Source organism: Erpetoichthys calabaricus, chromosome 2, assembly GCF_900747795.2.
Source record: "Erpetoichthys calabaricus chromosome 2, fErpCal1.3, whole genome shotgun sequence".
NCBI classification, from domain to species: Eukaryota; Metazoa; Chordata; class Cladistia; order Polypteriformes; family Polypteridae; genus Erpetoichthys; species Erpetoichthys calabaricus.
Genome location: NC_041395.2, coordinates 99,032,394 through 99,055,242, shown reverse-complemented (window position 1 = coordinate 99,055,242; position 22,849 = coordinate 99,032,394). Strand labels below are relative to the sequence as shown.

At 39.0% G+C, this 22,849-nt stretch overlaps 1 protein-coding gene across 1 annotated transcript in view; it reads left to right on the top strand.

The window, feature by feature from the left end:
* Window positions 1-8,388: 8,388 nt before the first annotated feature.
* LOC114646171 (anoctamin-9) overlaps window positions 8,389-22,849 on the top strand; it is a 93,785-nt gene continuing 79,324 nt past the window's right edge. Inside the window, exon 1 of the mRNA XM_028794200.2 lies at window positions 8,389-8,701. Within this exon, the coding sequence (XP_028650033.1) occupies window positions 8,648-8,701 (54 nt within the window). The 5' untranslated portion in view covers window positions 8,389-8,647. The remainder of the gene's footprint in view (window positions 8,702-22,849) is intronic.

Genomic DNA, 22,849 nt, shown 5'->3' with positions numbered 1-22,849 from the left:
CTGCAAAGGCTTCCAATCTCTGTTGTTAATATACCCTGGATGATCTTGCCTTTGATCACTTGGCAACTGAAAGGGATGTGTTGGGGAGCATAGCTTTATAGAGAGTGAGCATCACTTGGGTCAAATAATACTGCACAGGTCCTCTAGGGAAGTAGCAAATGTTTTGTAGTATTCTAGTGATAGATTAGTAAGTACCTGCTAAACTGTTACAGTTAAATGTCCCACAAAGACCCCAATGTGCTGTTTTAATTGGGGGACGTTTTCAGTGTAGTGTGCAAGGGGATGGCAACAATTTCGATGACTGTATTGAGAGGTGTTCATAGGATATTTTTTGCCTCTGCAACAGGGAAAGTGAATGATGCATTAAACCAAGTCATGTCAGATTGCAAGCTGCTGCATCTAGTCCACCTATTCTTTATAGAGGTGTATTATAGCTACAACCCAGACTCTGTGCAACCACTGTTGCCTGCCAATGTATGGGGTAACCACAGCCTCTCCTAACTTGTGGCAGTTAACCGATTTTGTGGAGGACCACTACATGATCAAAACCATAACCTCAGTGTTCACTAATGTCTTCAGTACCCTGCCCCTGATCCAGATATGCAGGTGGCAGCTGTTCCCATCCCCAAGGTATAAGAGGACACCTTAGTTGTTTTTCTTTGTTGTTGGGACCAATGCTGTCCTACTTAAACAGGGGCTCTGGTGTTTCCCAACTGCATTTCCTCAATGAAGTCTAAATGTTTTCTCTAGGCAGCACGGATCTTTTAGATTTTTCTCTGGTCCACAAGTATTGTACTCTGCCTACAGGTGGGCGGACATGGAGGTGGGAACACAGCAGCAGCGGCCGCTGAGGGTGTAGCAGAACTCTGTCTAAGTAAGGGCTTCCTCCCTTGCTTTAATTTCATTTTCCTTCTGTTTATTTTGTTGTTTTTTGTTGTATTTTTTTTTTCATTTTGTATTGTATTGTTTTTTGTTTAGCATTTTCTTGTTTGTTAATCATTTTGTAATTCCTATAGTTTGTCACATGCTGTGTTACACTTCTTGTTCTTTCTGTGTTTAAGTAGAAGGGGAAGTGGCCTCCTGACTCTGCAAATGCTACCACTGGCAAGTGCTGATCCTGATAATGTTGTTTGGCTCCCCTTTTGATAGTCCTTATTAATTATATGTTTTGTTGGTTTTTTGACCATTACATTTGGATTATAATTTTTAAATATTTTACTGTTTCCTGGCTGTTGGCTCTTGTTTTTTCAGATGTAGTTTTCTCCCTCCCTTGGGGGGCATCCAACCTTTAGTATTTAGCTTTGCTAAAGAGCCTTTTTTTTGGATTTTGGTAATTTTGGTATCTTAGAATTCCTGATATCTTTTTAAAGTTTTCTTTTTTTAAAACAATAAATAATTTAGTCTTCATTCTTTGGGCCAGGGACTTATGGCCTTCTTCTACATTTTGTGTAGTCCACAGAACCGTTTTTCAGTTTCGATATTCACAGTGTGCCAATAACTTGATCTCAGTGCAGTACCTTTCTAGACTCTCACGGGTTAATCTGAATCAGGAGCATAACTACTGCGGCAATCCCATTTGGTTTATGTTGCAACCAAACAAACTGCTCCAGTGCAGATAATAAAGATCCCTGTCAAATCTTCCAGTGGAATGTCTTTTAAAACCATCCAGCTCAGCCACTCAATAAATTGCTTGTTCACTCAGTCCTGACCTACTAGTGGAGCTGATGAAAAATATCCAGCTACAACTGACCTTCCTGAAGCCTAATCCATCAAGCCAGCTTGCTCCACCACTATGTTCCGTCTAGCCTGCGCTGGTGCACAGCAGGACACCTTTTTACTGGATGCTGTGCAGCACTTTGGAACTGTCACACTGCTGTTTTTGTCTGGCTCACTTTCCCTCCCATGCAACATTTTGAAAGTGCCACACAGCTGTAAGTCCCGAAACTCCACAAGGGACCACCAACCCCAACCCAGCCGTGTGTTTATGCTTCGTGATGCCCGATACTCCATGAGACCCCCAATCCTCTAACTCATCATTTGTGTAGTTGTGCTTTGCACCATTAAACGGTAAGTACCAGCTCATATGTTATTTACATTCAATAATCACTACAAACAATTAGAGGAAACATTGCTCTACCACTGAACAATGTGGAAAGTGTGTGATCTAGATTACTCATATTTGGTTTTGATGGATGTACCAGCAATCTGTATGCCAATGAGATTCACTCCTAATAGCTCTTTCTTCACCCCAACCAACATATTCCTTGGGTTACTACAGCCTTCTATTAAAACTTGCCTGTGAATTGTCATGAAATTTTCACAGATCCCCCACATCATATCAGCTTCATATCTCAGGTCATTCATTTGACTGACAGAAGCTCCAACAAGCAATGAGATAATAGAAAAACATACAACACAGAGGGATGTTTAACACATCACACATGTCTTCTTTGTTTTCTTTTCATTATCATTCCTTGTTTTCCATTGTTTTTTTTTATAATATTGTGCAGTTCAAAATATGTTTTTTAACTTTGAGAGTTAAGCACATTTTAGCCAGGTGTAGACCAAAGCCAGCCACTCAACTGAAAACTATGCTGCCTTTAAGTGCACCTACTCTGGGCTGGCTGGTGGAAGTCAGGCCAGCTTCCCTAGCTATTTTTGAAGGCCTCACACCACTTTGACTATTTTGTGCGAGTAATCACAACAGTCTTAATTTGGGTGGGCAAACCCTGGCATGTTTTGTCTGCCACTGCCTGTTCTTGTTTTTGTTGTGTTTGTTGCGGGATCTTTCTTCGTGTTCCTGATTGGGACCTTCTGAGTTTATTTTTTCTCCTGAACTTTTTGGAGACCTGTAATTGTTTGGATGTCTACCTGTAGTTGTTCCATTGCCTTCATTAAGATCTCACTGGCTATCTTAGGGTTTGCACAAGCTCTCACTTGCTCATGACACTTCGGTCTGACCCGGCATACTGTGAGTAAGTTGTAACTTTCTTTCGGGTTTTGTTCGGTTGTCTGTCCGTTCTGCCGTGGGGCCGGCTGGCTAACGTGTTTTTGAATCTTTGTGCAAGGGTGGCATGTTGGGGAGCAGGTGGCTGCTTGAAGAGTGACTAGTTTTTATTTTATATCAGTTTTTCTGGATCTGATCCCCTGTTCTTCAGCTTTTGGGATAAAGCGTATGCATTTTCATGGCGCTTGCTTATTCATCTGTTGAGCTGAGGAGTTTGAACTGGATGCCTTGCCTACGAACTGGATTATATAATAACAATGTTGCCCTAGGAATTTTTAGATGGCCCCACTTTATACATCACGGTTCTCGTCGGAGGCTGTACTGGAGTATGCCCTTCGGTTCTCTGACTGTCAATTTAATTCCTACCATCTATTCTGCTACTGGATTGTCTCTCTGTGGATCAAGTGCAAGGGCCAGAGGAGTTATCTTTGATAACCTTCGCTCACATCAATACTCACGTATAATAAGGATCAATCAAAAAGACTTTGAAACACCTTCAAACATCTCCTTGAAGATGGCCTTAATGAATGTTCGGTCCATAGCCAACAAATCCATCCATCCATCCATTTTCCAACCCGCTGAATCCGAACACAGGGTCACGGGGGTCTGCTGGAGCCAATCCCAGCCAACACAGAGCACAAGGCAGGAACCAATCCTGGGCAGGGTGCCAACCCACCGCAGAGCCAACAAATCTTTTATGTTAAATTACTTTTTTACGTCTTGCAACCTGAATTTTCCATTTACGGCAGAGACTTGGTTACGTGCTGGCGACTCAGTTTCTCTCCATGATCTCTCCCCTCCTGATTGTACCTTTTTTTAGCTCACCTAGAATCGCTGGTTGAGATGGTGGGCTTGCTATGGTTTTAAATGTAGACTTTTCACTGTAGACAGTTTCTCCACTTTTGAGGCTTAGCTGTTTAAAATTGATCTTACAAATCCTGTACTGTGCGCACTGGTTTATAGAGCTCCTGGATATAATAAGGATTTTGTCCAGAAGTTTTCAGAGTTCTTCTCTTTCATGGTGTCACGTGCTGATAGAATGCTGATTCTGGGAGATTTTAACATTCATGTTTGTTGTCCGATAAAAGCCCTGGTTGAAGATTTTTTAGGTCTTGTGGACTCTTTTAATTTTACTCAGGTGGTGTCAAGTCCCACAAATCAGGGAGGACATTCATTGGACTTAATTCTAACACTTGGCCTCTCTGCAAATGACCTGGAGATCTCTGATGCCGGCATTTCTGATCATTTTGCAGTTGTTTTTGAAATTAAGTTTTTGTGTCCGCCCATCAATTTCACTAAACCAGAGCGCTTTTTATGAAGTCATAGTATATAGTATATACTATAAATGCTGACACACTGCTGAAATTCTGTGATATGTTCACTGTCATTCATTTACCCTTTGTGCTAGAAGCCCTCTCCATGTGCTCGGATATTACTGATATATTTACACTTCTTGATCTCACTTGTAAGGATACTCTGGATCTGGTCGCACCCTTAACGTTAAGGAGAGCCGAGGTAAAAGACCATGTTCAGCCCTGGTTAAATGACGCCACTCATGCACTCAGACAGGAATGCAGGCAGGCTGAGAGTAGTTGGAAAAAGGACAAACTACAGGTCTCTTATGAAACTCTCAGAACTCACTGGAAGTCCTGTCAAGAGGCTGTGAGGTCAGCAAAATCAGATTTTTATCTTGTATAATTGCTAATGCTGCCTCAAGACCTAGGGTCCTGTTTAGCACCATAAACATTCTCTTAAATCCACCTGTCAGTGTCTTCCCTGAGAGTATGCCTGAGATCTGTGAGCTTTTTCTCAACTATTTAATAAATAAAATCCTAGCCATTTGTTCCAGCATTACTCTACCAGGTGTTGATCACTGTGGGTTGACACCAGTCCCTCTAAGGTTAGTGCACAGCCAGTTTACTTTCTTTCAACCTAATTCTTCTTCTCAGCTAGCTGATATAATCCTGCATATGAAACCTTCATATTATCCGCTAGATATCTTACCCTCACGCCTATTTAAAGATACTTTCAGAGCTTTTAGTCCAATCGTTTTTGCTATTATAAACAACTGTTTAAAATCTGGTGTAACTCCTGACAACTTTAAACATGCAATTGTTCAGCCTTTGCTGAAGAAGCCCACACTTGATCCTACAGCTCTTTCAAACTATAGGCCTATTTCCAAGCTCCCATTTTCTGTCCAAAATTATGAACAAAGTGGTTTCTTTGCAGTTAATTTCATATCTGGTGGATAACAATGTATGTGATGTATTTCAGTCAGGTTTTAAAAAACTTCATAGTACTGAATCGGCTCTGCTGAAGGTAACAAATGATATTCTATTAACTTTGGACTCGGGCTATTCTGCAATCTTAGTCTTACTGGATCTCAGTGCGGCATTTGACACAGAGGACCATGGAGTTCTGTTAAAATGGCTTGAGGATGAAGTAGGCATTCAAGGCTGTGCACTGAAATGGTTTGAGTCCTACCTTAAAGGTAGATCTATGTCTGTTAACATAGATGGGACTTTTTCATAGCCAGCTCCTCTCACAGAAGGCATCCCTCAAGGTTCTATCCTGGCTCCCCTTCTATTTTCCCTTTATCTGCTCCCCTTGGCGGCCATCTTTTACAAACATGATGTTGCGTATCATTGTTATGCTGAGGATATACAGCTGTACCTCAAAGTTAGTCCTGACTTCACTTCATCTGTAAAAAAGCTGTTGAAATGCTTTGAGGATATTGAATCTTGGATGTCACAAAATTTCTTACAGTTAAATGAAAATAAAAGAGAGGTCATTATTTTTTGTCCTACCACATCTGCAGTTGAAATTGGCACTCAGTTAAGCTCCTTGGCAGCAATGATTCATAATGATGTCAGAAACCTAGGTATTATCTTCGTGTCATCACTAAGTTTTGAAAAACAAATCTCCATGGTAATAAAGTCCAGTTTTTACCAACTGAGGCAAATTTCTAAACTGTAACACTTTCTTTCACTGAAGGACTTGGAAACAGTCATCCATGCCTTTATTAAATCTCAGCTAGGTTATTGTAATTCCTTATATGTGGCACTGGCCAAATCTACTCTGTCGTTCCTTCACCTGGTTCAAAACGCTGCAGCTAAATTCTTAATGGGGTCAAGAAAAAAGGATCATATCTCCCCCATTTTAGCCTCTCTGCACTGGCTACTGGTGAGGTATTGCATTGATTTTAAAATCTTGTTTGTTTTTAAAGCCTTGTATGGTCTTAACTCCAAAATACATATGTGACCTCCTTCACCCCTAAGTGGCACCAAGAGCATTGAGGTCATCTGGACGACTACTCCTTGTAGTTCCAAATTCTCATCTGAAGTCTAGGGGAGACAGAGCTTTCTCAATTATTGCTCCTAGGCTTTGGAATGACTTGCCTTTTCACATCAATTCTTTATCCTCCATTGAGGTTTTTAAAAATCGGGTTAAGACCTTCTTGTTTTATTCCGCCTTTCAATATATTCAATGGGATTGTGGTGGATGTTATAATTGGTTGTTTTATTAATCTGGTTCTGCATGATTGTTTGCATTGTGTTTATTTTAATGCTTCTTTGTACAGCACTTTGCCGTAAACTCTGTTGTGTTAAATGTGCTTTTATAAATAAATAATCTAATCTAATCTATGGGTGGCCTCCTGTGTGTGTGAGATCTGAAAACAAATGAATGTTCACTCAGACATACAATGCCACCATGAAGAAAGAAGAAACACAGGAGTTCTAGACTGTGCAAACAAAACATAGGTTTCTCTGTCTGCTGTCCCATTTTTGTTGCGCAATGACAGAATTGAGAAAGGAAAAAAAAGAGCCAGGACTGTGTCATAACTGACCATACCGTGAATATATTTGTACAGGCTCCAGCACTATCAGGAAAAATATTTGTGATACTTTGGACATTTGAAAATGTGTTGGAAAATCATAAGAGAGTTGCATAATGTGATGTTTCCTGTGATTCCAAACAAGTCCTTGAGACAACTGAAGGAGCTACACACAAGAAAAGCTGTGGGACCAGATGGAGTCAGCACTCGAGTTCTTAAGGCCAGTACTGACCAACTTTTTGGTGTCCTCTGTCACCTGTTCAGTGTGTCCCTAAGGCTTCAGAAAGTGCCACTGCTGTGGAAAATGTCCTGTATTGTTCCTTTTCCAAAGATGACAGATACCTCTTCACCTACAGTGGCACTTATGTCTCACATAATGAAGACCTTTGAGATTCTCGTCATGGACTTTAAGAGTCCTCTTGTAGCTGGTCAGAGTTCCAATGCCGACTCCTGTCCACTACTGAAAGTGACTACAATGGGCATTTGAGCATTAAAACTGGACCATGAAACAATAGAAGAAGGTGGCCTGGTCTGAAAAGTCATGTTTTCCTTTAGATCATGTGGACAGTTGTGTGTTGTTTACCTGGGAAAGAGATGGCAGCAGGATGCACTATGAGAAGTTGGCAAGCTGACAAAGGCAGTGTGATGCACTGGGCAATGTTCTGTTGGGAAACCTTGAGTTCTGGCATTCATGTGAAAGTTACTTTGACACATGCCACCTACAGTACCTAAAGATTGTTGCAGACCACATACATCTCTTCATGGCAGTGGTATTCCCTGATGGCAGAGTCCTCTATCAGAAGGATAATGCAAAAAACTGCTTAAAAATGGTTTGAGGAACATAACAAACACTTCAAGGTGTTGATTTGACCTCCAAATTCCCCAGATATCAATCTGATCGAGCAAGTGTGAAATGTGCTGGAAAAACAAGTAGAATCCAACCACAGAGCACCATCAGAGGTCTTATTGAGTCCACACCTTGATGGGTCAAAGGACGACCTACATAATATTAGGTAGGCCTATGTAGTTTTAATGGCTGATCTGTGTATGTTAAACGAAGAATTTAAACTGCCCAGTGTGTGAGTGTGACTTGTAAAGGCCTGGCGCCCTGGGGGTTGAATGCTCACTACCTTGTGGCAATTCCTGGACACTGAGGACCTAAACTTAGTTATGTCAAATATGTTTAAGAATATGATGGGAGGAAGCATGGCGGGTGCCGGCTGTTCGTTTAAAACAAAATGAATCTAAGGACACTGTGGCTGTGAAGGATGTTGCTTAAAGGCAAATGCCACACAAATGTTTGAGTCAGATTCATAGAAAGCGCAGTAGCTTCTGGAGTAAAAGGCAACGCTGTAAATCCGAAACAGCAACTCGGAGACTTTTCTACCTCGATTAGACTATTTTCTCGTTATCATTCAAAACGAAATTGACCGGCGTTGAGCTCACCCGTTTTTTTCCAAACATTTGTGTTTTCATAAGTTTTTGATGCACGTGACTGTAAGAAATTTACAAGTTCCCATGACAACGAAAAAAAGTTTCAAAACCAAGTTTCGTTTACAAGACGCCGAATTTCAGTTCTGCGTGGGTGTGCAGTACGCGCAGGAAACAGCGCGCTAAAGCGACTCCTTTTATTAAGTTGCGAGCGGCGGAGCTCAGGTGAGCGCGCGGACGCGCATGCCCGCCCACCTACCGACCGAAGGAAGCCTGGGCTAAACCTCCTCAGGTGCACGCGGAAGTGAGTGCTGCATACTCGACAGTATCTAAAAAGATTTACTCGACGGGACAAAACCGATCACGGTATATGAATGTATGGAACTGAACCCTCAGTCATCATGAGCGCCGCTGCTGACGAAGACGAGGTGGGTACTTTTCATTAACTTTCAAAAAGTTTGAAGATGTTGAATTTTGGATTTCGTTCACGGTGCTGTATTTCTGGTTTGACTGAGCCCTACTTTGACTGGTTATCGACATAAAGGAGTACATGACGGTATTTAGATGGCTTGTTTGCTTGTTTTGTTTTGCTTGAAATAAGTTATTTTATTTTTTTATAATTATTTTATCTCTAAGTGGTCTCTGTCTTTTGCGGTACCGGACATCGGAATTTGTTGTATATGACTCGGGGAAACAGTAGGCACTCGCGATAATCCGACCAAAGTAATTTAGGTAATTTTAAGTTTATTTAGTTATGGTAAGGAGATTAATTTACAGTATATAGATTAAGTGCGTCTGAGAATGAGAAGGCATGAAGAGGCACAAAGGATCTGTGAGAAAATTAAAACCAAATAATTACTACATCCTTGTAGAAGTAAACAAACACAAAATTTGAAGGGAAGGAAAGTCAAACGACACAAATTACCACTAAAGAGAAAGGTTTAAAAACCTAACACACAAGTTGCGTTTACTTTAAAATGCATTTACATTGGGTCAACAAATTAGCACCAAAATTAAGTCATCTTATCCTGTTCACTCAACTATTGTAGAGTTGAATAACTCATCACTAGCGTGGTTGGATTTCCTACCTACAGTAGTAACTTCTAAGATCTCTAGAGATAATAATCTCAGTAGATAGAGGTGGCGGCGCTATGGGGGTGGGGGTCTTAGGGGCGGTGGTTTTCCAGAGTGCTTACCTGGGAGAATCACAAGTAGACAGATGCAAATAACTATTTTCTGTATAGCTAAAAAGTGATATTTACTGTTTGTTTGCCCTCTGGTATTTTTTTTTCCAGAAAAAGTATCAATTTTTACTCTGTTAAGACCGAGCATATTATTAACAAAACAAAAGCAAGAACAAGTAAAATTCTGACGCCCTGTTCGCAGCAGCATCCAATTCGTTTACAGTAGCAACCTTTCATTTGAGTATGAAGGCTAGACCAACTGATTCTCCAAAAATATTTACATTGGTATACTTTACTGCTTAATGATAATGGGTATGGGTTAATTAAAGAGTTAAGTAAAAGAAATGTTCATTACATTTGCTCATTGGGTAATTTTACTTTGTGCAACAGTCGATATTGGTAAATTGCAGTGGTGTTTTTTTTTTATCATGAAAAATTCTGGTGAGACTATAAAACATATTATAACATTACTATAAATAAATTAACTAATATCTCTCTCTTTCTCTCTATGAAACGTTCATGCACGTTTTATATCACAAAAAAAAAAAATCAATAAAGCAATAGGATGCTGGTACATTGCTTGACTCGATTGGCATCAGGTCATTGTGATACCCTCTGACATCATCATCTGTCAAAGTACAACCAAAGAGATTTAAAAGTGATGAGAGCCTCACAACCACCTACTGGGAAATATATTGGCTGTAGTACTGCCTATATTGAAATGGCAACACCTCAAGTTTAGAATCAAACAACTTTGTAATGACAGTTGACAAGCCTCAACAACATGGAAAGAATATGCAGGCTAGACACACTGCATGACTTGAACCACACACTGCACATCTGGTAGCAATGCTAACTACCATGTGGCCAGGTGATTTCTGGTCAGCATAGGCCAGAAAATAATTGACAAAAATAATTTTCTATAGACATACCTGTTCTTTCCGTACCAGGACTCTGCTCTTCCTTGAAACAGGAGCATCATACCATTTGCTTTTTTGCACAAATTGAAAGGAATACAAACAGGCTTCCTTGGTGACATGGTCCTCCTCATTGATGGGGGAATAATAAAGATTATTTATTTGTTTATTTAACTCCCAAGTTACTGTGGCTAGTTTTATAGGTACAAATGGCACTGGCATCAACTAGAAAGACTAAACAAAAACAACTGCAGATGTTTGCCATTTTAATATGGGCAATGAACTTCATGTACAATTGTTAAACTGAAAAGTTTAGGTTGGATATGTATACATATACCCAAAGGTGTAGGGAACACTGCAGGGCTAATTGTTCCAGTTCATTCGCTGGAAATAGGCTTGCAGCACCCAGCACAAAGGAAATTCCACAAACTACAGGAAGCAATATTTTCTTTTCAGAATAAGTAATTTCGTTAGGCATATAATGTAAAATTGAGGAAAAAATGCTTATGAAAACAAAGCCAAGGGTTGTTACAAACATTATAATAATCTTCCCTTTGTAATTTAACTTATTTTTACATTTTTGCTCAATATCTGGCGATGCTGTGTCATACAGGCCTTTAATGCAGAATTACCATTGATAAATTGTCATCTCCTTCCAGGCTTTGTCTTCACATTGATAGAGAAGATGATTGCTATTCCCACATACTTTAATACAAAGTTCATTATCAAATGAAGACATTTTTGTGCTTATATGTCTGTCTAATCTATTTAATACATCTATAGTTTTAAATTTTATCTCCTATTAAAATGGCAATATATATTATATAACAACTGTTTCACATCAAGCCACTTATCATTTTACACCATTATCTCTTTTAATACTATGAAATATTAAGTGTTGCACATGGTTTTAAAGAGAAATGTCTTGGGCATGTTAATTCTCCTAAGTGAGTACAAACTGCAAGTCACGTCATTTCTAAAAATGGTTAAAGGTAAGTAATTTTTCATATTTTAAAAAATCCTTTGATTAACCGGCACTAGGCAATTGTACTAAATGTTTTTAGTCGAGCGTTTGATTCAAGTTTGAAAGTTACTAGACACACCCAGAAAACCAGCTAGGTTAGGGTTTCTAAGAGACAGGTGTCCACAAAAGCATTATGTGATGTTTGAATAAATGTCTAGGATCAATATAAAATGTAATAATACTTATTCTTTAAAGTAAAATGTGACACATTGCTTCTCCAGTTTTAATAGGTGGTGCTATAAGAGCAGATTACATAATGTTTTTGGAAAGAATGATTTAAAGAATCTCTTGAAAGGTTATAAATCTTGAAGGAGCAGATTACGACTAATAAACTATGTCTCATTAAGAAAGAGATTTCTTTACTTTGTATTTTTGGAGATACAATTCAAAAATGGACTTGCTCTACCTTGAGTTTTGAAAAATGTTACTGGTGTTTTTCCTTCTGATATGGTTTAAAATATGTAATAGTGAAAAACTGATTAAGTATATGTACAGGGTGTGTAATACTGTTCGTGTAAATTTCACGCTTCTCTGCCACAATTAGAGTGGCTTGAGGTGCACGGATCTCATCAAATCCTTAAATCAACATTTTGTTTGAGTTGTTTGCTTTCCATGGATATTGCTTAAATTAAAAGAAGGTCCACCATAAAGTATATTATAGTGATAGATTTAAACAAAGCTTTGAAATATTCTGTATCTTTCCCCACACACTTTTATTTTTTACGGTATGTCCAAAGTTACAGTTACATCACACAGTTCATACCTGCTTCAAACATTTACTCGGGTAAAGTTGGTAAAAAAAATAAAATAAAATAAACTCATGTCATCCATATATGGTAATACTAACTGAGGTTTACTAGCTTGGGGCTAATCCACCATCTGCCCTGCGCAACAGAAACATGAAAGACAAACAAAGCAGTAATAGCTTAAGAAGAATGTATTTAAAGTAATATTACAATATCAGATTCACAATACAGGTTCTATTTTTCTAGCTCCACATTTACATCATTCCATTGTTCTAAAGGTAGCATTTAAAAAGCTTTACCAAAAGGTCATGAAAGTAAATGGTAAAAGCAAATGTCACATGGCTAGTCAGATTTAGCAGTGCTGAATCTGAACACGTATTAAGCAATGCATCTTTTAAGAAATTGTAAATCATATATGATAAATATTTTTTGATATGAATCCTTCCTTTTGTTCTTCGCACGTCTCTTTTATACAATGTAGAAACTTTTCCCCCCACCACTTCGTTTTTTTTTTTCCCCTCCTTCACTGAAGCACTGGGTTATGGTACAAGGGGGCCACAGCTTCACAGCAAAGAGACTGGGGGTTAAGTCCCAGGCCCTCCCTGTGTTGAATATGCATGTTTTCCCTGTATCAACCTAGGTTTCCTCCGTGTGCCCAGGTTTCCTTCCGTAGTCCAAAGACATGCAGACTTGGAGGACTGGCAGTGCTACTTTGGCCCCTGATATGTGTGGGTGTTCACCCTGTAATAAGTTAGCACCCTGTCTAGGGATTGTTCTTGCATTGAAGCCAATGCTTGCTAGGATCGGCTGCTGCTTACCCATAGCCCTGCTCAGAGTAAGGAGTTTTGGAATATGGAAGGATGGTCTTACATAGAATGCTTTAATGTGAAGAGTTAAGAATCATTAGTACTGAAAACTTTTTTTAATCTTTAAATTTTGACTGTATTTCTAAGTATCATAACTACTCAAAATGACAGTGGGGGTTATAGGCCCCAATACATCATAGGTAAATATCCTATACATACGTAAACCCACAGGGCAAGGTTATAATATTCAATTAACCTAAAACACATAGAGCATGAGATGAAAACCCCATGCAGGTAAGGTAAGAATGAGCTACTCCACATAGACAACTGATACAAGATTAGAACCAAGGGTATGTAGTCCATTAAATAGTAATTTTAACCATTATGCCACCATGGCACTTCAGCATTAAGGAGCATAATGAAACAACATGCTACTTTCATATCCACAAAATCAATGTCATGTAGGCTTGGAGCGTACCCTAACAGCTGTGGACGTTAGGCAGGATGCCAGCCTTTGCAGGCCTACTTGCACACATACACACCCACACTTGTATTAACAGAGGGTCAGTTTGGATTCACCAGTCAACTTAACAAGCATGTCTTTTGTAATGTTGGATGAAAATAGGAGCGCATGGAAGAAAACCCACACAGAAAAGGGAAAAATGTGCCAATTCTACATGAACAACAACTAGGCAATCAGAAATGCCTGAAAAGGAAGGATAAGAATGTTAATGAGGCTAAGAATTAAATAACTACTTACAATAGCAGGAACTGGCTTCTAATGTGGTGATCTATTGGTTCACAAAGCTCTAGCCACTATAGCCCTTCAGGACTAGGGCTGGAGATCCCTGAATAACAATATGACAATATCCATATTCCATACCATTATACAAAATCGAATATGTAGCAATGACAAATGCTGCATATGTATATGTTACTTTATTGTATTCAGAAGTATTGTTACATCGGAAATAATGAGACCAGCTGACAGATATGGTTTTTAATATGTTTTTATATATAAGAAATTCAAAAAGTGCTTTCTGTAAATTGGATTAAGCAGGCATGGGTGGTAAGAAGAATGGATGTTTTATAATAATTATGAAATTGTGCAGCTTTGAAAAAAGAATAAATACAGTCATATGAAAAAGTTTGGGAACCCTCTTAATTCTCTGGATTTTTGTTTATCATTGGCTGAGCTTTCAAAGTAGCAACTTCCTTTTAATATATGACATGCCTTATGGGAACAGTAGTATTTCAGCAGTGACATTAAGTTTATTGGATTAACAGAAAATATGCAATATGCATCATAACAAAATTAGACCGGTACATAAATTTGGGCACCCCAACAGAGATATTACATCAGTACTTAGTTGAGCCTCCTTTTCCAAATATAACAGCCTCTAGATGCCTCCTATATCCTTTGCTGAGTGTCTGGATTCTGAATGAAGGTATTTTTGACCATTCTTCCATACAAAATCTCTCCAAATTTGATGGCTTCCGAGCATGGACAGCCTGCTTCAAATCATCCCATAGATTTTCGATGATATTCAAGTAAGGGGACTGTGACGGCCATTCCAGAACATTGTACTTCTCCCTCTGCATGAATGCCTTTGTAGATTTCGAACTGTGTTTTGGGTCATTGTCTTGTTGGAATATCCAACCCCTGCATAACTTTCTTGGAATGCGGTGTTCTTCTTCTGCCATGCAAAGCGCTTTTTGTTATGACCAAATAACTCAATTTTTGTCTCATCAGTCCAAAGCACTTTGTTCCAAAATGAATCTGGCTTGTCTAAATGAGCATTTGCATACAACAAGCGACTCTGTTTGTGGCGTGAGTGCAGAAAGGGCTTCTTTCTCATCACCTTGCCATACAGATGTTCTTTGTGCAAATTGCGCCGAATTGTAGAACAGTGTACAGATACAACATCTGCAGCAAGATGTTCTTGCAGGTCTTTGGAGGTGATCTGTGGGTTGTCAGTAACCATTCTCACAATCCTGCACGTATTCCACTCCTGTATTTTTCTTGGCCTGCTAGACTTGGGTTTAACAGCAACTGTGGCCTTCCATTTCCTAATTTCATTCCTTACAGTTGAAACTGACAGTTTAAACATCTGAGATAGCTTTTTGTAGCCTTCCCCTAAACCATGATACTGAACAATCTTTGTTTTCAGATCTTTTGAGAGTTGCTATGAGGATCCCATGCTGTCACTCTTCAGAGGAGAGTCAAAGGGAAGCACAACTTGCAATTGACCACCTTAAATACCTTTTCTCATGATTGAACACACCTGTCTATGAAGTTCAAGGCTTAATGAGCTAATCCAACCAATTTGGTGTTGTAAGTAATCAGTATTGAGCAGTTACATGCATTCAAATCAGCAAAATTACAAGGGTACCCAAATTTTTGCACAGCCAGTTTTTCACATTTCATTTAATTTCATATAACTAAATACTGCTTCACTAAAAATCTTTGTTCAGAAAACACCCCAATACTCAGATGTTCCTAGGAAATGAAAGACATACCACTGTTGTCTTTTTTGTTGAAAGTAGAGTAAATTATTATGCAGGCTGAGAGGGGTTCCCAAACTTTTTCATATGACTGTATATTATTGTCCTATGGTGAGAAGAATTTTCTTTGTATACTGCCATCCTTTCATTTTTTTTCTAACTTAATCCATACAGGCAGCAACCATCTTGAACTATGAGAGCAATGTAGTCACTGGGTTAAGAGTGCCCACATCTTTTCAGAGTCCTATTGGAGGGCTTCTGAAGGTAGTAAAATATAAGAAGCAGGGAGTCAAGTGAGAGTTATTAGCCCTATAGCAGGCTTATGTGTTGTGCCTTAGCTCCTGTACGTCGTGACTGGCTGCAGACTTTTGTCACTTGCTTTCAGTTTGAATTCTTCCTTGACATAAAAGAAGGTGGACAGAACAAACCTACACAGTATTTAAACCTCATTTCTATATGATCCGTTTTTCTAAATAACATCATGTTTGATTTCTATCTAACCAGACTGATGCATTTGTTCTGTAATTGTTCCATCTAAACCTTAAAGCCTTTGTTACTTTCCTTAACTTAGCAATACATGGAAATGTATTCTTTTTTTATTCTTCTTTCCTGAAGGATAAGATTTTCAACCAGTGGTTAAATAATGTGTGGTATTTTATTATAAAAGTAAAATATACATTAGGTGGTGGCTATAACAGAAAATTCTTGAAAGCATGAAAGTAATTCATTTGATATCTAAATGGAAATATAAACTTATGGAAAGGTACAGAGGTGGTCATATTAATGATGATATCTTGTGTAATTATCGCTTTAACAATTATTTAAAAAGCGGCTCAAAGAACATTGTGGTTTGTTTCCTGAGTTTGTATGTAATGCAAGTAAAAAAAGGGAAGATCACCCAAGGTTAAATGCAGTAACTAAACTATAAAATTGTAAAGAAAAATGTTTAAGCAGTGCTGTAAGTTATTTATCTGATTAAGCATAGTGAGTAATAAAATTTAAAGTGAAACTGTTACAAGGGTATTCAGTAGTATATGTACTTTGAATTGAGTCTAGGTTGTGTGTTGTAATGTTTCATTATTTTATGAGCCATTTTCACCTGCTTTTTTAAACTGTGGCACAACAACCAATCAGACAATATCTGAATAAAGCACAGACATTTTAACAGGTACATTATTCTGAAATGACATTGATATTCATTTAAAAAAAAAATTACATGGTAAAAGTACAGCAAGATCAGTTTCCTTTTAGTCTTAAGTGCAACAGAAACAGGAAGTCATGGAAATATCAACAGGATGTAAAGAAAAATATTGTATTTTATGTTTAGTTGTCATTTTAAACCATATAAGTCTTAAGTAATTGCATCACTCATTTTATACCTTATAAACTCTGATCTAAAAAAAGTATTCTCCCAGGTTGCTAATTTTCAGAATGTTTTGCATGTTTTTGACAAAAAATTAAGTTTTGATGATACAAAATTAAATATCAAGAATTAGAGCTGCTGCTGCTTTACACTGGCAGGAGACTTCAGTCCCATGCCGAGCTAGTCTGTGTAGAGTTTGTACATTCTCCTCATATCTGCAAGTGTTTTTCTCAGACTAATATTTTTTTCTCCTACAACTGACAGAGGTCCTGTGTAAGTAAACATGGGTGTGTTCATGAGTGCAATCTGCATTGGCCCGAAACCTCATTTAGGGTTGCTTCCTGCTTCACACTCAAAGCTGTTTAAACAGGTTCTGTCAGCTATTGCATTGAACAAAGTAGGTATGGGTATTGATGGAGAAACTGGCATCTAAAGTCTCTCTGTTCAATTAGGATTGCCCCCTTACACTGGGTAAATGGCTGAACCACAATTAGTGGAAGCATCTGCAAACATGCTTCCAGCAATTTAAAAAAAGAAAATGCTTAAGGTAAATTTCATACTAACAAGTGTTAAAAGCCTGATATTTTGGTTGTTCAGGCTTCATCAGGTGTATGTGCTTGGAAAATAGTATAAATAGGCTGTGATTTTTAGACAAATAGACCATTGCAGATAAAAATGATTGTTAGGTAGCAGTGTTGTATAAGATGTGCTTATACTGCCTCACAGTAAGGAGATCATTGGTTCATGTCCAAGGTCCTCCCTGTGTGGAAGTGTTTGGACAAGTGAGATATAAAGAATTATTACTATTATACTGAAAACAAGAAAAGTTACAAAACTGTCAAAGATATTAATAAGCCTATTATATCCATTGGCTGATCTAGGAAAAACATACAGCAGATAATATGTCACTGGAAGATTCATTCCTTCAGCTGCAACATCTGCCCATTGATTTTCAAGAGTGTTTAATCAAATTTATGGTTGCAGTGTGATGGAATCAATCCAAGCAGCATCAAACATCAGGTGGGAACTAAACTTGACTGGGATACCAGTCCATCACAGGGAGCACTAAAAAGATACTCACATGAGGTCAGTATAGAGTAACTTATCAGCATAATATTATGGGGTAATCAGAGCAGGCAAATGGCAATGCATATGGAGCATGGGTTGAATGTGCATGACCTGTAGACAGAACATAAACAATCTGCAAACCAGGTTGAGGTCAAGCCTACCCATCTAGACTCCAGACACATTTCCTACACAGTCAGAGGCACGTCCATTATATGATGAGACTTATATTGGTATAACTATTGGTTTAGTTAAAAATAGTCCTGTGCAAAAGCATTTACCCTTCAGCTGGTTTCAAGCATTGCTAGATTATGAATGATTCCTATAAATCTTGTACCAGCATATATTTTTACTGCAAACTTGCATGCAGACATAAATACAAAATTAGTAAGTTCATTCGTCAACAGTTATCTTCATGTGAAAAAAAATTAAGAATGCAAGTTCGACTCTTTCCTAAGGAACACATACAGATTTTTTCCTCCTTCATATTTCCACCTTTCTGGCCATCTGACCAGAGCATTGGACTTATTATAATCATGAGAGGCTTAAAAGCAAATCCATAATTAAGGACCCTACTTTATCTATTACTTGTGTATCTGTATTATTTAAATTCCTATTGATTTATTCTTCTTTACTATTTTTGGTATTTCATTTATTAATTTATTTACCTAATTATTTTAATGGGCTGCTTTTCTTTCTTTTTTTTTTTGTAATTTTTTTCTTTGACATCTTGTAAAGCACTTTGAACTAAATGCCTTTTATGAAATTGTGCTATGGAATAAATAGTTTTTGTTGCAGAAGTATTTAGGTACCCCACATTAATATTTGGGAGACACTTAAAAGTTTAGGCCTTTTTTGATAGGTGTCTACCAGCTTTAAACACTGGTTGGCAGTAACATCATTAGTATAACCTACATTTTTAAATCAAGCCACAAATTTTCTGTGTCCTTGAGTTTGGAATTTTTTTTGGGCATACACTAGGGTATTCATCTTTTTACAGTTGCTTTTAGCATGTGCCTGGGACATGGTTCTACTGAAAAGGCAACATATTACTAAACTTAATTTATTTTAGATTATTATAGAGCCTTACAACATTCTCCTGGTCTCTGGTTTCACTCCAGTTTCAGAAGATGAGAATAAACCCCAAGTGACCTTAAAATCACACAATGCTGTCACACTAAATGGATTGCATTTTTTAGGACATGGGTAGTGTTAAATGTGCACAAATACAATATTCCTAAAACTTGGCTGGTTAACTGTTATGATTTTTTTTTAATTCATTCATTCATTGAATCACAATATATTTCCCACTCCAAGGAAAAAAAGAGAGCCACATGAATAGGAGCCCCATCTAAAATAGTCTTTTATATTTGATAAAGCAACTAATAGTGTAAGAGTTAATCATAGGCCTGCCTTGCTTGTTTTAAAATTGTATTGATGAATTCTTGGCATATTTTGAAAGAATTTTAAACAGTTCCTCTTTAAAGAGAATTTCATTTTTTGCCAGTTTAAGATAATATAGAAGAATACTTTCCTACTGATTTATAATAGGTGACTAGGATTTTTTTCAAATGAATAAAATAAGTCTACGTACTAGCAGTTTAGTCTTCTTCTTTCGGTTACTCCTGTTAGGGCTTGCCACAGTGGATCATCTTCTTCCGCATCTTGTTCTGTTACACCCATCACCTGCATGTCCCCTCTCACCACATCCAAAAACCTTCTCTTAGGCCTTCCTCTTTTCCTCTTCCCTGGTAGCTCTATACTTAGCATCCTTCTCCCCATACGCTCAGGATCTCTCCTCTGCACATGTCCAAACCAACGCAATCTCACCTCTCTGACTTTGTCTCCCAACCGTCCCACCTGAGCTGACCCTCTAATGTCCTCATTTCTAATCCTATCCATCTTGTCACACCCAATGCAAATCTTAGCATCTTTAACTCTGCTATCTCCAGCTCTGTCTCCTGCTTTCTGGTCAGTGCCACCGTCTCCAACCCATATAACATAACTGGCCTCACTACCGTCCTGTAGAATTTCCCTTTCACTCTTGCTGATATCCGTCTAACACAAATTACTCATGACACTCTTCTCCATTCCACCCTTTCTGCACTCTCTTTTTCACCTCCCTTCCACAATCCCCATTACTCTGTACTGTTGATCCCAAGTATTTAAACTCCTTCACCTTCGCCAACTCTACTCCCTGCATCCTCACCATTCCACTGACCTCCCTGTCATTTACACACATGTATTCTGTATTGTTCCTACTGACCTTCATTCCTCTCCTCTCTAGAGCATATCTCCACCTCTCTAGGGTCTCCTCAACCTGCTCCCTACTATCGTTACAGATCACAATGTCATCAGCAAAACACTGGCCCATTGGAAGACTTTTGTGGCTTCATTTGAGAATTCTGCAATATTTTTGACAAGAAATGGATTTTCGATGCACAGCAAGACTTGTTTTCCCAAAGGGAAATCTTCAAAGCGAGTTTGGAAATTTTTAATCAGCTTGTCCAGGAATTCAGCATAACTGTGATGGTGATGTTTTCCTGCAGTCTGATCCAAAAGTCTTGGGAAGTGAAGCAGGTCCTGCTGTAAGTCACATTTGAACACCTCCAGCTTCCTCTGGAAAGCACGGACAGCTAACATGAGGTCACACACTGTGCTGTTTTTGCCTTGGAGCTTCATATTAAGGTCATTAAGATGGGAAGTAATGTCCGTTAGAAAAGCAACAATTTCCATTTTCTCGTCATTCTTCATGAAATCCACAAACGGTTTGGCTTTTGCACTCTTCTGATCCAACAGAAATGTCTCCAGCTCTTTCCGCAGTGCCCAAAAACGCTCCAGTACCTTGCCTTTACTAAGCCACCGGACATTGTTGTGAAGGAGCAAATCGTCAAATGTTGCATTCACCTCTATTAGAAATGAGCGCAATAAACGATGTTGCAAAGCAGAGGATGCTCTCAGATAATTGACTAGTTTCATGACTGTTGTCATTACTTCTGAGTACCTTTCTCCAAGGCTGGCACACAAAACCATCTGGTGAATTATGCAGTGGTATGCCATGAGGTCAGGGTGGTGAGTTCTCAAGCGTGACACTAATCCCCTCTCTTTCCCAATCATACATGGTGCGCCATCAGTAGCAATGGAAACAACATGCTTCAGGTCTATCGCTCTGTCTCTAAGCATCTGTGTCACTGCTTCATAGATATCATCCCCCCTTGTGTGTCCATGGAGGTTTGTGAGACCCAAAACATCTTCATGAAATTCTCCCTTTTCTTCATCAAAAAATCTGACAAAGACCATGAGTTGTGCATTGTCCGTGATATCTGTGGATTCATCCACAGCCAATGAAATGAATTTGGCTTTTTTTATAGCAGAACTAAGTTGTTCAAGCAAATCATCAGCGAGTATTTCAGCTCGTCTTGCAGCAGTGGAATCAGAACAGGGTATTTGGTTTATTTTCTGGATTATTTCATCCTTTTGAGTCCCTTCAAACAGAGCAGTCACCACTTCACTCATACACCCTTTGACTACTTCAGCATCAGAGAAGGGTTTCTTGTTTTTTCCCAGGACCCATGCTACTCTAAGTGAGGCTTCTGTTGCCCGCTCCTGTTGTGTGGCTGATCTAACTATTACACTGCTTGTAGCTTCATATGATGATTTCAGCTGGTTTATTTTTATGGTCCTTACCTCTGAGTTCTGAGGGTAATTTTGTTCAAAATGTGCATGCTTGGTTTCATAATGGCGTTTCACATTACCACTTTTGATTATTGCTACCGTCTCGTTGCAGATTAAACACATTGGTTTTCTGCTTCCCACGGGGAGCACGAACGCATATTTTTCTGTCCACTCACTCTTAAATTCGCGGTTTTCAAAATCAACTTTTCTTTTCTTATCAATGTACTGTCTTGAGCCAGCCATCTTCACTTTCAGTCAGCAAAAAAAAAATTCAGTTATCGAAATTTGCACTGCCTGCGAGTGATGAGACTGCCTGTTCACCGGCCTGACCCAGAGCACGTGACCGGTACATAAATCTGGCTGCCGTGAATGAGCGAGCGAGTATTGGGGGGGGGGGGAGGCGGGGAGTAGTGGGAACGATACTGTTACAACTGCTGTGATTGGACATAGATGAAGCAACCAAACCGAGTAGAAACCTCAAAGATATATCGCGCGGAATCACAATTGCGCACTTCATTGAGAACTCATTTGGATTATGATTAAATTTGCATGTTTGTTTTGGCGTCGGTCCAGATTTAACCGTATTTGGGTCCGGATGCGGACCGGAGTCCGCCTATTGAGTACCCCGGCTCTAGAGCATATCTCCACCTCTCCAGGGTCTCCTCAACCTGCTCCCTACTATCTGTACAGATCACAATGTCATCAGCAAACATCATAGTCCACGGGGACTCCTGTCTTAACTCGTCTGTCAACCTGCCCATCAACATTGCAAATAAGAAAGGGCTCAGAGCCGATCCCTGATGTAATCCCACCTCCACCTTGAATGCACCCATCCCTCCTACTGCAGACCTCACCACTGTCACACTTCCCTCGTACATATCCTGTACAACTCTTACATACTTCTCTGCCACTCTTGACTTCCTCATACAATACCACAGCTCCTGTCGAGGCACCCTGTCATATGCTTTCTGCAGGTCCACAAAGACGCAATGCAACTTCTTCTGGCCTTCTCTATACTTCTCCATCAACATCCTCAGAGCAAACATCACATCTGTGGTTCTCTGTCTTGGCATGAAACCATACTGCTGCTCACTAATCATTGCCTCACTTTTTAACCTAGCTTCTACTACTCTTTCCCATAACTTCATGCTGTGGCTCAGCAATTTTATTCCCCTGTAGTTATTACAGTCCTGCACATACCCCTTATTCTTAAATATCGGTACCAGTACACTTCTTCTGCATTCCTCAGGCATCCTCTCACTTTCCAAGATTCCATTAAACAATCTGGTTA